This window comes from Pan paniscus, chromosome 1, assembly GCF_029289425.2.
Source record: "Pan paniscus chromosome 1, NHGRI_mPanPan1-v2.0_pri, whole genome shotgun sequence".
Classification (NCBI taxonomy): Eukaryota; Metazoa; Chordata; class Mammalia; order Primates; family Hominidae; genus Pan; species Pan paniscus.
In genome coordinates this window covers 18,326,994-18,343,799 of record NC_073249.2, presented here as the reverse complement: position 1 = coordinate 18,343,799, position 16,806 = coordinate 18,326,994, and the positions used below count along the sequence as shown (strand labels likewise).

The following is a 16,806-nucleotide window of genomic DNA, read 5'->3' as shown; positions in this document are numbered from 1 at the left end:
TGTTTACATATTTATGGAATCCATGCTTTTCCCTTTGACTTGTAATATTTTTAACTCTGCTGAGATAAGGGGGTTTCCATAACTGGAAATACAACACTGCAGTTGCAAAGACAGAAAAACAGTCCTGATTTAACCACGGGGCATGTTTTCCACCATGAATACGAATCCAGAAACTCAAGCCTCCATAGATTACAGCAAAACAAAAACTCAGCACGAGCATGGTAATGGGAACAGGATACAGAGTAGGTGGAGGAAATGCTAAAGAAATGAGCAAAATATGACAGGAAGTCTAAACAAATAGGTCTCATCTTCCTTCATTTATTCAGAAGAAGAAGAAGAAGAAATAGATATTTTCTCCAGTACTATGGGAATCCCTTGCTTAGAGTGTAAAAGTGACTCTTATCAATTAAAAGATGACTCCACACCTGTCGCCATGCTTCCTGCCCTCCCTCCCCGCATGTCTGTGACCAAGTCACTTCATTTCTTTGCTAAACCTGTTCCCTGGCTGCCACTGGGCCACCCTCCCACAGGAGCCAGCAGGCAGAGGTGCCTGGGGAGGAGAGGCCTAAGCTGCTGCCTGAGCTCCCAGGGCAGCAGGCCACGTGCTACTCAGGGCAGAGAACCCACAACATAAAAGGGAAGCTCACAGAACAGGCCCGACTGCCCTCTCCTCTCAGCCCGTGGAACTGGAATTGAAGCAGGGCCATCTCAACTCCTGCCCAGGGCCCCAGGTAGAGGGACTCAGAAAACCCTGCCATCCTTTCTAAAACATCCATGGATACAGCAGGCACAAGGTGGGAATCATAATTCAAACATCCACCTTCCTTAAAAAATGAGTCCAAAATGCTGAGAAAGCAACTCCCTAATTTTCTTTTTCTTTATTTTTATTTTTATTTTATTTTTTTAATGTCAGATTTCGAAAAGAAAAGGCCAGTCTACTAAAGGGAAAGGGGATGAGGCAACTTCACGTGTCATTGGTCCTGCATTGAGAGGCCACACAGCAGCCAAACTCAAATCTAACAAAGATGTAAGGCTCAAGAAAGTTCTGAAGCGATTGATTCTATCAGCTGTTTTATAATGCTGCTTCTGCCTGGTTTGAAACTTTTAACAATAATGTACAGGTAAAAACTTTTGTAATAAATTGGTTTATTTTAGAAAGCAAACCTCTAGGCTGGCCAGCACACAGGCCCCTAGGTTTGCAGAAAGGTCTTTTGCAGATAGCCCTAATGACACAGAGCGGGTGTAGCAGCTCAGCAGTTTGCTAAACATAGGTACCCATAGCCGCCTCTAGCCTAAGGACTAAGAAGCCACAGGCAATGCAGCAGACATAGGGAGGCAAAAACAGCTTCAGAAAAGGAAGCTAAGGCCAAGAGGAATAAGAGAGCAACAGCAAGTCCTCAGGTTCCTGTAGGAGGAGCAGAGATGAAGGCACTAGAGGGACACGGCAGTGGATCATGCCAAGCTGTTGAAGAGGGGACAGAGCTGTCTGGCTCCGGGGTCTTTAAAAATCCACGTTCCACAACATGTGAAACCCCGATTAGGGATATTGAAACACCCTTCTTGCCCAGCTCCACCGTATGGAGAGATGGAAGAGGCAAGTAGGTCCACGCGAACAAGACGCACCAGCTGCCAAAGCTCCCCAGTCATCTGCTTAGGGCCCATCTGGAGCCAAGAATGTATCACAGAACGCAGAACCCTGTAACTCTCACCATGTACTCAGATCTCGCTAGATCAGTGACAAGAAGATTGGGGGCAGGAGCAGAGAGGAACACATTCCTAACAATTCAGAGGTGTGTGGGGTTTTCTCCTTGCAGATAACAGGAAACAGCAGAAGCAAACAGGGTGATCCCTCTAAAATAAAAACTTTTCCCCTCCCAAACTAAGCCATTCCCGAAACCCTACTGCTGGAGGAAGAACGTGGCAATCAAGCAGCGTGGGTGAAAGACTGTCAAAAGCATCCATTTGCAAACCTGCCTTAATGTTCTTACCAAAATACTGGACCCAAAGTGCACGGCCCCAGTGTCTGGGCCTGCTCCAAGCCAGGCCAGCGAGTTGGAAAGAAACTCTGTGAGCCATTGGTTCTGCCACCAGACTTCACAGAGAGGCAACCGACCCCTTAAGAGGGGCGGCACCTTGCTGCTGGCATGGCCAGGACAAGAATCCAGGACATGGGGCTCCACAGGCTCCTCTCCTTTTGCTGGTTGCGAAGCGTTCTTCCAGCAGCAGCTCCAGATTCTCCACAAAATGGGGTTGGGTGGCTGTGGGAAGGGGCTGGGGCCTAGATTGAAGCTATACTTCCGTGCTTTTTTACTGAGATCATATGTTCACACGTGGGGATTTTTAAAGGAGTTGGTAAAGATTATGGGACGATGAAGTACCCTAAGCTAAAATGCCTTGTCTCTAATACAACGGGCCTCGAGAAATATTTGCTCTGTTGATTTCCAAGGAAGCAAGAACCTAAAGACTGATAGGTCCCTTCACGGCTTCAATACTCAAAGGCAGCAGCCTCCTTCCCTGAGGAGAACCAGGTTAAGTCATCAAGGCAAGGGGCCATCTGGGCCTCAGGCCAAGGGATGAGGATGAAAACACACACACAGATGCCACACCTGTCAGATGCACACGGAACTTCAGTGAGTGAACTGAGCCCCTGACCACATTCAAAACCACCAAGATCTGTGATCAGCATCATATAATCAATTTCTATTTGTTCCTGCAATACACAAGAAATGTCTAGAAGATGATCACCACATTTGGAGGCTGTATTTGCATGCTCTGACTTAAAACGTTGCTATGTGAGATAGAAAAACATTACTGGCAATGGGGGAGAGGATACCATTCAAAGAAATAGGCAGTGTCCTTCAGGGCAGCGGAAAGGGCTGTGGAGGCCCCAGGACCACATCAGAAGACTGATCAAGTGGGAAGAGACATTGGGCCCCACTCTATCTAGTTTACAGTCCTTTAGGACAAACTTGGGGTCACCTATTTGGGGGTACCTCTGTTCAGCAGCCTATCCTGTCCTTATCCATCATCCCTGTGCCCAGGAGCTGGCCCTCCTCCATGAATGATCTCCTGGGGACAACAATGAGACAACTGACTCCACTTTGGTGCCAACCTCTGGCGCAGTCCAGGGGAATTTAAATTCCCTACTGCTATTAACCTACACAGCCACTGCAGGCAAAAATGTACCCTGGGCCACGTTCCTATGTACCTCTGTTAAAATTCAGGGTCTATCTGCCCCTCTGCTGTCTGAGCTGAGGCTGGTCAGAGGCATTTCAGAACATGCTCTCAGCTGGTTTTGCAAAGCTGAGATTCAATTCTCCTGAGTTGCTCCTGGAAGGACATGCAGGCACCACAGCACGGCACAGTTCCACTTGCTTTTAAATCACATTGAGTTTACAAATTCAGAAACAGCTCAGTCTGGCACCAGATGAGGCATGAGAATAAAAAATTAACTTGGCCACATTCTTCCTCGTCAGTAATACTGGGCTCTTCTATGACATGGGCTTTTTCATCATGAGTAGGCGTGTAGATATTCTTAGCTGGACACCAAGCTAAGGGAAAATGACAGTCACTCTCCAACATTTGTAAGTACTTAGAAGTTTACTTCCTGTCATATTTATTCGTGACTCTTCCAAAGGAGTGCTGCCTGCTTTTTCATCCCCCAAATCTGGGCGCAAACACTGCACACAAGTCTTTATAAATACGCATATTTTCCCACTGAAAATGTTTCAGCTCTAGGAATACATTTTAAAACCTATATTTTCCCCTCCCCAGTTTACCACACCCTTGTTTTTCCTGGCAAAGCGATCAGAATTTGAAGTCCAGTAGAGAATTTCCTTTTGATTCCATCAGAATAAAGAAACACTGGCAGCATCCTTCAGTCATTTCACTTTTCCCTCACATTAAAGTGGGTTTATGACCATGAACACTTCGTATTAATAAATGTCTCAGCACACCCAAGCCTGAAAATCTGATCTAAACCTCCTTAACTTGAATTCCATCCACAATCCACAACTTCCTCGGAAAAAAAACTCTCCCAGCTTCTCCTTCCTCTAGCCCAAGAAACAGCCTTAACAGCGAGCGATTTCATTCTTACACTCTTTGCTCAGCTTGACTTTGCTCCTCACTGCAAAAGTTGAGTTTGAAACGCCAAAGAGTCACAGTGCAAATTCTAATGGCACCAAATAGGCTTCGGTTAAACACATTTCTAAGAAAAAGAAGACCAAGTTTCTGAACCCTACAGAAGATTCAGGCGTTTGTGACTAAGTGTGGGTCATCCCTGAGCTTTTTCTGGAACAGATTCAGCGTTTCTACCTTCACAAATGACGGCCCCTCTAGCAGTCTGGACAGTGTCTAGATCTGAGACCTAAACATGCCCTGTTATGTGGCCAAGACTTACTGGAGCTCATTTAAACTTATCGTCCCTTAGTTTTTGGGTGGAAAACAGGGCCACCATGCTCACCCTTAAAACATACGCTGGGCATTGTGCTCACTTGGAAAACATCTTAGGGTGATGGATGGGTTTCCCTCCTTATCTTGGAAGACACCTTTTCTTTCTTGTTACCTGGCTTGGCAATTTTACTTTCCCCATACATCTCATCACAAGTATTCATGTTAGTATATATCATTTGCTCAGTCCCTTCACGGGCAGGCACGGGGTGGGCGTTATTACCCCTGTTTTACACAGTGGAAACTGAGGCTCTAAGAAGTTAATTCACCTACCGCCATACAGATAGTAAGTAGCAGAGCTGGATTAAAACCCAGGCTTGTCTGGTTTAAAATTGCTTGTTGTTTCCACTTTGGTCAGCCTCGCTTACGACAGCTCCGGGAGAAGTCTCTGGAGTCCGTGCGAGCCGGCGGATCAGGTCTAGATGGAGGTTCTTTAACGACCCCACCTCTCGGCGATCTCTTAACCAACTCCCCCAGCGGAGCCCCCACCCCCCGAACTTCGGCTCTGGGGCTCCCCTCCCACCCACTGCCATTCCTGCCTTTTCTTTTCCAGCCCCTACCAGCTGGGGCGGCCTCACGCCGGCAGGTGCCCACCGGGCCGGGGCGCCTCGGGGCGCCGGGAGGGGAAGAGGGTCCGCGGCCAGGCCCGCACCTACCTCGTCCCCGAAGCGCACCACCTTCTGACCCGTGGGCCCGCGCAAGCCGGGGAAGCGCGTGAGCTCCTCCGAGTCCCCGGGGTCTCGGGGCGCCGGGGCGCGCGGCCCCACCAGGCACCGGTCGATGATCTCGTCCTGCTGCGCGGGCGGCAGCCGCGCCCACTCGGGCCCGTACTTCTCGCGGATCTTCTCCTTGTCCTGCATGATCTTCCTGGCCATGGGGCTCAGCGACGAGAAGTAAGTGAAGCGCTTTCGCTCCCGGTCGTCCAGAGGCCGGTTCCCGCTCATGACCGCCGAGCGCGAGGCCGCGATCGCCGCCGCCATGGACGCCATGCCCGGCCAGCCCGCCGCTCCCGGCCCGCGCCCCGCCCCTCGCTGTGCCCGCCCCCGCCCCGCCCCGCGCCGCCCGGAGCCCCGCCCCCTCCGGGAACCCCGCCCTGCACCGCCGCGTACCCGGGTCTCCAAGCCAACCCAGCCCCCCAAGCCCCGGGACCCCGGCCCTCCGCGGCCCCCTCCCCGGGAGCTCCTCCCTCCGGGCCCCTCCCCCTGCCACCCCCTCGCGGACCCCAACGAGTCCCCCTTTACGCCTCCATAGTGGATTACCGCGGTGCCCGCAGGTTTCGGGCTCCCCTTACCCGGCTCAGGTGGTAGCCGGCGTGTCCCTGAGCCCGCGCCCGGCGCTCTGAGAGGGTGGCCGTGGTTAATTCCCGGTAGTGACCGCCATAGCGCCACGTGGCCGCTGCTTGACAAAGGAAACTTTTTTCAACCTCCAGTGAGCCTAAGAAAGCCCCAGCATTTCAGGCCAAGCCGCTGGCTGCCTGGCTTCTGTTTTTACTCCTTTCCTTCTGTCCCTTTCTGGGACGAGCCACACCTTCTCTGCTTTCTCTGGGCCCGTCCAGGACGCTGGGCCCGGGGCCTGGCGCGGTGAGCTGCAGATAGCCGGGGGCGCAGGGCAGCCCGGAGGCCGGAGGGCGACCTGGAAGGCTGGACCCGTGCGGGGCGTCTGGTGCTCAAGGAAAGTCAGCTCCCGCCGCCCCTCAGGGCCAGGTGGGTGCATGAAGTACCCGGTGGCCCAGGTGCCTTTCCCCAACCCAAGGAGCTCAGAACTCTTGGCAGTTCGACGTTTGCAAACAAACCAAAGAGGAGCAGAAAGTTTTCAGACTGAGGCGACATCCCAACAGGTAGGGGGCCAGGGTTTGTCATTTTGAGGTGTGTCCCAGACAGACCACAAAATTAAAATTATAGCGAGCCCCTACTTCCCCCAACCCCCTCTCTCCATCTGACTGATTTTAACAAGACTAACAGGACTCAGGTGAGAATTGTGTCCACTCGTAAAATAAAAAAACAAAAACCAAAACCAGCATTTCAGCTGTTATCCAGGGTCTTTGCCTGGAAAGTTCTGAACACAAAAGTAGAAATAACTTGCAAAGTCCTATTTTAAATGTGAGATGGCCTCATCTTCCGGCCCGGAAATCCTCAGAATATTTTTGGAATGTCATGAATGTGGCAGGCTCTACGGTTAAAGACATTATTATCAACAATGTTCACAACATAATATATTGAAGCAGGGAAAGGCAAGAACCACCAAATATAGTCTCCACAGTAAGTGGCGGATTATTTATGAGACCGGAAGTTTAAGGACAGTTTTTTGGAGTATGATCTTCTGTTTGAGTTGATGCTAGAGAAGCTCAATACACTGACCTGAATCCCACTGATTTCTCTCCTCTAATCCTTGTTTAATAATATACGTAATGTTTAAAGATATATTCTTGAAATTAATTAACATCCCCAGGCTTGCTTTGATATTCACATAAGAAGCTGTCCGTACCCTTAGAAACTTGGTCTCATGCTGTTTTCAAAGCAGTTGTGGAAATAATTGTTGCTTTCAAAAAAAAAAAAAAAAACCACAACCCCATGAGGTGTTTTGGGTCTGGCAATAATTGATAGTCAAAGAAGTTTTCAAGATAATAAAAGCGTGAGATAATTCAGGGACTTTGGCCAAAGTATGTAAAGTCCATGATCTGGATGATAAGGGGCTAACTGAAAGAAAAATTCTTCCAGATTATAAGAAGAAACTCAGGGGAATTAAAATATGGCTCTAACAGATGACTTGGCTGAAATTAGAAACTTTTTTTTTTTTTTTTACATATATCTTTATCTACTCCTGGAGGGAATAAAAATAGCCAAACTCCGGCCAGGCACGGTGGCTCACGCCTATAATCCCAGCAGTTTGGGAGGCCGAGGCGGGCGGATCATGAGGTCAGGAGATCGAGACCACCCTGCCTAACATGGTGAAACCCCATCTCTACTAAAAATACAAAAATTAGCTGGGCATGGTGGCACGTGCCTGTAATCCCAGCTACTCTGGAGGCTGAGGCAGGAGAATCGCTTGAACCAGGGAGTCGGAGGTTGCAGTGAGCCAAGATCGCGCCACAACACTCTAGCCTGGGCGACAGAGGGAGACTCTGTCTAAAAAAAAAAAAAAAGAAAAAAGAAAAAAAGAAAAAAAGCCAAACTCCAAATATTTAATTAGGTTACATGGTCTGAATGTTTATATCCCCCCAAAATTCATATGTTGAAATCCTAACTGGTAAGATGATGTGGGGCCTTTGGGAAGATGGTTAGGTCAGGAGGGCAAAGCCCTCATGAATGGGACTGGTGCCACTGTAAGAGACTCAAGGGAGCTCACTTGCCTCATCCACCGTGTGACCTTACAGCAAGAAGGTGCCATCAAAAGGCACAACCTATGAGCCAGGAAGCAGAACCAGACACCGAGTCTGTGGGTGCCCTGATCTCAGACTTCCCAGCTTCCAGGTCTGTGAGAAATAAATTTCTATTGATGATAAGCCACTCAGTTCATAGTATTTTGTTATTGTGGCCCGAATGGACCAAGACTTCAAGTAAAATAGTGCGGGATGGCTGTCATGCTAAGCACCTGTCACAGTCCCTTTGGGACGTGGTACCATAGACTGGGTGACTTCAGCAAAAAACATGTATTTCTTACAGTTCTGGAGGCTGGAAGTCTGACATTAGGATGCCAGTGTGATCAGATTCTGGTAAGAGCCCTCTTTGGGGTTGCAGACTGCCAGCTTCTTGTTATATCCTCACATGGTGGAAAGAGGGATACAGCAAGCTCTCTCATGACTCCCGTAGGGCACAAGTCCCTTTCCTAAAGACTCCATTCTCATGACCTCATCTAGTCCTAAGTACTTTCTTCAGGCCTCACCTCCTAATACCATCACATTGGTATTAGGTAGGGTTTCAACATAAGAATTTTGAGGGGACACAAGTGTTTAGTCTGTAACATCTTCTTAGGTAAGAATTTGGATGGAGGCAGCCTAAATTATCTTTCTATGTGAATGTGGTTTAGCCAGTAGACTCTCTCTGTTCACAAAATGAAGAGGCTAACACGTGGTGCCTGACACACGGAAATGCTTTCAAACCTTGCAGTGGTCCAAAGGGTATCCCTTTAATCATCAGCACTTTACTGAGGCATTTGCTACTTTATGTTAAGCAATATGGGGGGAGATGAAAAGGGTGTGTTAACAGCATTATTTCCGTGGGTGATAAATGATCGGGGTCCCACACAAGATCGGCTCTCCAGGGCCTTGAGCACACTCTACCGGGTCTGTGTAAGCAACCTCAGGTTTTCATATGTGCTATGGTTTCATATTTGTCTCCTCCAAAACTCATGTTGAAATTAAATCGTCAGTGTGGCAGTATTGAGAGGTGGGGCCCTTAACAACTGATTGGGTTATGAAGGCTCTGCTCTCATGAATGGATTAATCCATCCATGGACCAATACTGGGTTAATGGATTAATGGGTTATCATGGAAGTGGGACTGGTGGGTTTGTTGTTTTTGGCTTTTTTGTTTTGTGTGTGTGCGTGTTTTTTTGTTTTTTTTTTTTTTTTAGCAGAGTCTCACTCTGTCGCCCAGGCTGGAGTGTAGTGGCGCGATCTCTGCTCACTGCAACCTCCGCCTCCTGTGTTCAAGCGATTCTCCTGCTTCAGCCTCTCCAGTAGCTGGGACTACAGGTATCTGCCACCACGCCTGGCTAATTTTTTGTATTTTTAGTAGAGACAGAGTTTCATCGTGTTAGCCAGGATGGTCTCAATCTCCTGACCTCGTGATCCACCCGCCTTGGGCTCCCAAAGTCTTGAGATTACAGGCGTGAGGCACTGCGCCCAGCCAACTGGTGGTTTTATAAGAAGAGCAGAGAAATATGAACAATCATGCGCAGCCCCTTCACCATGGGATGCCCTATACCACCTGGGGACTCTGCAGAGAGTCCTCACCAGCAAGAAAGACCTCGCCAGATGCAGCCACTCAAACTTGGACTTGTCAGCCTCCATAATTGTAAGAAATGAATTCCTTTTCTTTTTATTTTTGTATAAATTCAGGGGGTACAAGTGCAGTTTTGTTACGTGGATATATCACCTAGTGATGACCATCCCCTGAAAAATGTACATTGCACCCATTAAGGAATTTCTCATCACGTACCCCCTCCCACCCTTTTTTTTTTCTTTATAAATTACCTAGTGTCAAGTGTACTATTTTAACCAGAATATGGACTAAGACAACATGGTATTTGTTCCTGGAATGCTTTTCTTAGCAATTAGGGAGGCCGGATATGGTGGCTCATGCTTGTAATCCCAGCACTTTGGGAGGCCAAAGCAGGTGGATCACTTGAACCCAGGAGTTTGAGACCAGTCTGGGAAGCATGACGAAACCCCATCTCTACAAAAAATACAAAAATTAGCCAGGTGTGATGGTGTGCACCTGTAGTCCCAGCTACTTGGGAGGCTGAGGTGGGAGGATCACTTGAACCCGGGGAGGTCAAGACTGCCGTGAGCCAAAATCACGCCACTGCACTCCAGCCTGAGTGACAGAGCTGTCCCCACCACCCCTGCCCCCCACCCAAAAAAAGAAAAAAAATTAGGGAGACATAGCAACAAGTGCTTTAACCGAGTCAAACTGTCTCTGGTGTCCTGAGCTGTGGAGTGCTTCCTGGCAAGTGTCATTTCAGTTATTTTCCTCAGAAATGTTCTTGAGTGACCACTAGAATGCAAACTTTACAATAAGGAGAACCTTATCTGTCTTGTTTACTGTTGTAAACAATAATGCCTTATTCATAGTGAAGGAATTATGAATTATGAAGGAATGAATAAGTATTCCATAATTGGCATCATTAATTCCCTCTCTACAGAAAAGAAAACTGAGGCATCAGCAGAAGAGACTCACCTGAGCTTGTCCCTGACCACCAGTGCACCTCATAGTTTGGGACGGAATTGAGATCACAGAACAGGGTTCCTTTGTCTTTTGTTAAATCTGTAACATTGGATCGATATGTCTAAGGTTAACTATTGGATGTAATAATAATGATATTAAAAACTGACCTTAAGGGCACAATTTATTAAAGTTTCCAAGTCACTTACTTGGAAGTCAAGTCAAATATAGCACTAATTTGTCAGTGTAACAATAGAATACCCAAAGTGATGGCCAACATTCCCATTACACGTCTGACATCTTGGCTAACAGTCATAGCCCTGGAACTCTTCTCCCTAGGCCAGCCCCATTTAAAAAATCCATTAATCCCAGTGCTTTGAGAGGCCAAGGCAGGAATATTGCTTGAGGCCAGGAGTTTGAGACCTGCTAGGACAACATAGTGAGACTCCATCTCTACAAAAATAAAATAAAATAATTAGCCAGGTATGGTGGCACACACCTATAGTCCTAGCTAATTAGGAGACTGAGGCAGGAAGATTGCCTGAGCCTGTGAGTTTGAGGCTACAGTGAGCTACAATCATGTCATTGCACTCTACCCTGGGTGACAAAGCAAGACCCTGTCTCTAAAAAACAAAAAAATTTTATTGAGAGAGAGAGACAGCAAGGCCGGCTGGTCTCGAGGAAGAGAAATAAACCTCTACAAGAAAACTGCCACACCCTGTTTGAGCCCAACCTGTTCACCCTCAAAGACAGAATGATGGTCTTCCCCGTCTGTCTGCACTCCTGGCTGTTCACAGGGCACATCAACAGGGAAATGCTCTCTGTTCTACTCAGGTCTTACTGGTGACTTCCAGTAGAAATTCATGTTATCATTTAAAATAATTAATTCTATATTTGTTTCTTTGGCATTTGTGCTTACCATATTCTCACATTTTATCTGATCTCCCTGCTTAGAAAAGTGAAATTGACATTATTGAGCATCTCCTCTGCAACAGGCACTGTGAAATCACATTAGTCAGATGTTGTCCATTAGTTAGACATTTTTCTATTAGTTAGATGTTTTGTCTATGTTTTAATGAGCACTTGCTATCAAAGAACTAACTTGTGTTTTCTTTCCCAGCTTGGCTTGAAGGAGTACTTTAGGACTCAGAACAACAGGATGAAGACAGCAGCTAAAATAGAACACACCAGCAGAGACATTCAGCTCCTCGAGCTGTGCTTCTGAAGCTCGAGCATGGCAGAGTGGCCTTGTTAAATCAGAGTTCAGGGTGCCACCCTGACAGTTTCTGGTTCCGTAGGTGCCCAGTAGGGACCAAGAATCCTTTTTTTTTTCCTTTTTCTTTTTAATAGAGTCAGAGTCTTGCTGTGTTGCCCACATGGGTCTCAAACTCAAGCAATCCTCCCACCTCGACCTCCCAAAGCACTGGAATTCCAGGCATAAGCCACCGTGCCTGGCCAAGAACATTTTTTTTTTTTTTAACAAGTTTCTAAATGATGCTGGTCTACTGGTCCTGGGACCACACTTTGAAATTGGTGGGATAGGGGGCTGGGATCTTTATCCATTCACTCAACTCCCATTCCCCATGGTTGAAAGTTTCCCTGGGGCATCCCTGGGAGGCCTGGGGGCTGACAAGATTCAAACGTTTTGGTGAAAAGCCCCAAGACAGTGAAGTGGGGTGTGCTTGAAGTGGGGCACCGTCATCACCCACCTACCCACCACAGAGGTGGGCTAAAAGGTAAGGTGTGGCTCACAAAAATCTTCTGCTAAATACCTATCTTTGCCTCCATTTCTTCCTCTTTAAGACGGGGGTAACTGTACCAGTGTTCTAGGGTAACATGTACCACCCTTGAATACAGTGTTGCTCCCTGTCATGACTCACGGACAGGTTACCAGACCGGAGCCTCCAGCAATCCAGGAGCACAAACAAGGATGCCTTAAAACAAAACTTGTGTCAGGGTACCCTTCGCTGCCTCAGAGGAAATCAGAATGACCTGGTGGACAACTGTTCATAAGGACAAGAGCCAGCATCACTGCCTTTGAGTCCCAGCCTCCTCAAATCCATTTTCTGCCCTGCACCACCTCATCATATCCCAGATATTGTTAGTGTCGTGTCATTTCATGACTCAGGAGCTGCGGGTGACTTTGGTAAGAGCGGAGCGGTCGCTGTCTCATCTGTCACCTCCTCCCTTCACCTCTGTGCAGCCAACATCCAGGGAGCCTGCCTCTTGCTGTCCTTTTCAAAGCTTTCTGGGTCTCTCCTCTGTGCCTCTGATCCAGTCTTTCATGCTGCCCAGAACACTGTCTCTTTCTCCCATGCCAGTGACATCCATTACTTTCTTCAAGGTCTGGCTCAAAACCCAGCACTCAGCCAGGCACGGTGGCTCACACCTGTAATCCCACCACTTTGGGAGGCCAAAGCAGGCAGATCACGAGGCCAGGAGATTGCGAACATCCTGGCTAACACAGTGAAACCCTGTCCTACTAAAAATACAAAAAGTTAGCCAGGCGTGGTGGCAGGTGCCTGTAGTCCCAGCTACTCGGGAGGCTGAGGCAGGAGAGTGGCATGAACCCAGGAGGCGGAGCTTGCAGTGAGCCAAGATAGCATCACTGCACTCCAGCCTGGGTGACAGAGCAAGACTCTGTCTCAAAAAAAAAAAAAAAAAAACTCAGCACTCTTGGGAAATTTCCCCTCCAGGGAGACAAGGTCACACAGGGCACAGAGAACCTTGGTGGGAGGCAGAAGCCCTAGGTTTGTTTATGTCCTGGCTCAGACACTTTGCAGCCTCATAGATGACATTAAACAAGCTCCTTAGCCTGTTATCTTAACTTTGGGCTACCCTAAAAGCAGAGACTATGATATGGACTTGGATATGTGTAGTTAATTTGGGAAGTGATCCAGGGAAGCCAGAATGAGGGGTGGGAAGTAGGAAAAATCAAACAACTATGTGTCATTGAGCCCACTGCTCCTGTGGGCTACTGGAGATCAGTCACACGGGGCACTCTCTGTGAACCGTGTTCAAAGCCCCTCAGAATTGGCCCCCCAAAGAATGGGAGGCTGGGATCTCTATCTGTTGACTCAACTCCTATTCCCTATGGTTGAAGGTTGCCCTGGGGGCACCACTGGGGGCTGACAAGACTCAAAGGCTTTCGAGAAAAGCCCTGAAACAGTGAAGTGAGGTGTGCTGGAAGTGGAGCACTGTCACCACCCACCTGCGCACCACAGAGGTGGACTAAGGGTGAAGTATGGCTGACAAAAGTCTTCTGCTAAATACCTGTCTGTGCCTCAGTTTCTTCCTCTTTAAGATGGGGTAACTATCCACATTTTAGGGTAGCGTCAAATGACAGGGGTGACATATGCGAAGGCCCCTCCCTCAGCACATGCCAGCCACCCCAGCTCCCTGACTGTGTCCACTCAACACTTACAACTGTTGTGTTCATCCTGTCTACGTGCATGTACGGTCCCTCAGTGTTATCTATGGCTATTTCAGGTCTTTTATCTTAGCTGAAGATAAGGGCAGGTTCTTCCCTTCTTTTTTGTCACCCATCCCAAAGTGCCTACCACACAGCTGAATGCCAAGTAGGTCCTTGGTACAAATGGGTGTCGAGTGAATTTGCTGTCCCAAAACAGTCATCTGTGAGCCTGTTCTCTTCCACGGAGATGCCCTGCAAGGCCATGGAGAAGCCATAGGGCAGTGTCCTAGCCTGCTTCTTACAGCTGAGAGACCAGCTCCAACATTGCGTGAGCCCATGGCCAAACTGCTGGTGAAGTACCATGCTCTGTGGCAAACACATGGCAGCTTGGGGAGGGAAGTCTTCTGACGCCCTGAGCCCTGGCAGGGCAATGGGCAGTAGATCAAGCTGGCCTGCCCTGCGTGGGCCTTCAGCAGGGATGCAGGCGAGGCTCCCAGAAGACGATGACTCAGGCCTGCATCTGTGACTGGTTATTCCAGATGCTGCCCTGCAATGGGACTGTTCTCTGCTCCCCCCACCCCCGACACCAGTACAGCACGGGAATGCATGAGAGTGAGCCTTGGTTTCTTTAGGGGAGTCACTGCATAATTGGAGAGCAGTGTTCATGGGCAAGACAAAGGAGGGCCGGGGCAAGTAAGGGAAGATGAGAAGATGATGTTCCGAGCTACTCTCGGCATAAAATGTGCTTTGAATATTTTGGATTATTTTTCCAATTGTAGAGAGAGTTTTCCCTGAGACACTGGTTCGTCACCAAGTCAGGTGACGCTGGGTCTGGGGCACTCTGCATCTACAGCCTGGAACACAATCGTCTTCTCTAGGCAAAACCACGTGACTCACATGAGGCTCAAAGCTGGACCCTTCTTGCCGTCTATACCATACTTAGCAAAGACAACAGGCTTAACTGCTCTGTGAAAAATGCTAAACAACTTCTCAAAAACAATAAACATCTTCTACCTACCTGAATGTTTACATTTAGACAGGCCTTTAAGATTATTAGTCTCTATAAAAATATACAGGCATACCTCAGAGATAATTCAAGTTCAGTTCCAGGCCACTGCAATAAAGCAGATATCACAATAAAGCAAGTCACACAAATTTTGTGGTTCCCCAGTGCTTATCAAAGCTGTGTTTGCACTATACTATAGCCTATTAAGTGTGCAATGATATTATGTCTTTAAAAAAAGTACACATGTTATTTTAAAAAGACCTTATTGACAAAAAGTGCTGACAGACACAAAGTGAGCATATGCTCTTGGGGAAAATGGCACCGATAGACTCATTCGATGCAGGGTTGCCGTGAATTTTCAATTTGTAAAAAACACAATACCTGCGAAGCATAATAAAGTGAAATGCAATAAAACAAGGTATACCTGTAAACAACTCTAAAATCAGTTATTTACTCTTTTTTCCCTTCACCTGGAATTCCTACCTGGTTATCTCTAACTACAGTAATCCCATCCTTAAGACCTTGCTCAAATGCCCCCTCCTCCAGGAAGTCCTCATGATCACCTCCACCCAAAAGAGCTCTTCCCTGGAGACAGAGGGAAGGCAGGCACAAAAAAGACAGTTTGTCTCCTTTATAGTTTGACCTCACATAAACTTTGGTGTCCTGGGAAGAATAATGCCAACATTTCCACACTATACATGTGGAAATGGCTTCAAACTCATATAAATCTTTGGTTTAATAACCATGTATAAATGCAGTTAGAGAGAGGGAGGATGAGGGAGATTTAAAAAAAGAGGCCAACGGAGAGGAGGCTATTAAACTATGTGGCAATGATTTATTGATTGAGAAGTAAAGGGAATTCCTCTCTGTCTTCTTCTAAATGATCGGTTTCCAACTTCTAAACACTCCCAGATGTGGAATGCATGTTTCTTCCTTCCATTCCTCTCTGCAGGCTGCCCTGACATTTGTTAAATTGGCTCCTGGGTCCTGGTTTGCAAATGTTGCCACTTTGAGATCCGTAGATGGTCATCCCTGGCTCCCTTGGGGAGTGTCCTGGAATCCACCAGCTCCATCTGCTCGACAAGAGACTTGAGTTTGTTCTGTTACCTCTTTCATCATTAGCCAAAGCTCCGGGACTTGGTTAAAACTTTAGGCAATTAAAAAGACTGACTTATGGAGATAGTAGTGTTTTCACTATATCGTCCCTGCTTGAATTTATGTTCTTGAATTCCATTAACCTGAAATATATCAAAATACCAAGATGTTATGAAGAATGGGAACAAATATCGAAAAGTGAAAACAGTTGCCTGTGAAGTTTCTGCAAGACGAGAAGTAAGGGAGGACAGCCTTCCCTCTCAGATGGCTCCCCACCTTCGGGTCCATGAAAACCACTGGCCAGAGCCTCGGGGGAGCCTTCAGTTAATCCTTTTTAAATGAATGAGAGGTGGATGGAGGAGGGCATCTCCCCTACAAGTTGGCCCCCAAATGTCATGTTGTATTAATAATTCAGCTCATGGCTTCATACTGCAGGTCTACTCGAGGAAAAAGTTATGTCATGCTTGCAATGGTCTTCAAAGTATGCCGTCCTTTTCTTTCCTCTTCCACTGCCACTAGCATATTCCAGGTCTAATTGTCTATCTGGTGTGCCTGGCCTTCCCAACTCCAGGTTACTCCCTCTCCAATCACCCTGCACCCCTCTGCTGGCCTCCCCCTCCTCAATCACCCTGCCCCCCCTCTGCCAGCCTCCCCTTCCTCAATCACCCTGCCTCTCCACCCCCCTTGCCGGCCTCCCCCTCTCCAATCACCCTGCCCCTCTCTCTGCCGTCCTCCCCCTCCACAATCACCCTGCCCCGCCTCTGCCATCCTTCCCCTCCTCAATCACCCTGCCCTGCCTCTGCCAGCCTCCCCCTCCTCAATCAGTCTGCCCCCCTCTGCCGGCCTCCCCCTCCACAATCACCCTGCCCTCCCTCTGCCGGCTTCCCCCTCTCCAGTCACCCTGCTCTCCCTCTGCTGGCCTCCATCTCTCCAGTCACCCTGCCCCCCTCTGCCAGCCTC

At 48.0% G+C, this 16,806-nt stretch overlaps 1 protein-coding gene and 1 long non-coding RNA gene across 3 annotated transcripts in view; one reads left to right on the top strand and one right to left on the bottom strand.

Moving 5' to 3' along the window:
• The window catches only part of C1H1orf198 (chromosome 1 C1orf198 homolog), a 31,138-nt gene extending 25,651 nt beyond the window's left edge, over window positions 1-5,487 (bottom strand). Inside the window, exon 1 of one of the 2 annotated variants that reach the window (XM_003824468.5) lies at window positions 5,106-5,487. In XM_003824468.5, the coding sequence (XP_003824516.4) occupies window positions 5,106-5,438 (333 nt within the window). In that variant the 5' untranslated portion in view covers window positions 5,439-5,487. Of the gene's footprint in view, window positions 1-4,722 lie in introns of both variants that reach the window. The other variant, XM_057300384.2, reaches the window with a different exon arrangement.
• A 664-nt stretch (window positions 5,488-6,151) lies between these two features.
• LOC134729069 (uncharacterized) lies at window positions 6,152-15,927 on the top strand. Its single transcript, XR_010109908.1, has 2 exons — window positions 6,152-6,286; window positions 11,454-15,927. It is a non-coding gene; the product is annotated as an uncharacterized LOC134729069 (long non-coding RNA).
• The last annotated feature ends 879 nt before the right edge of the window (window positions 15,928-16,806 follow it).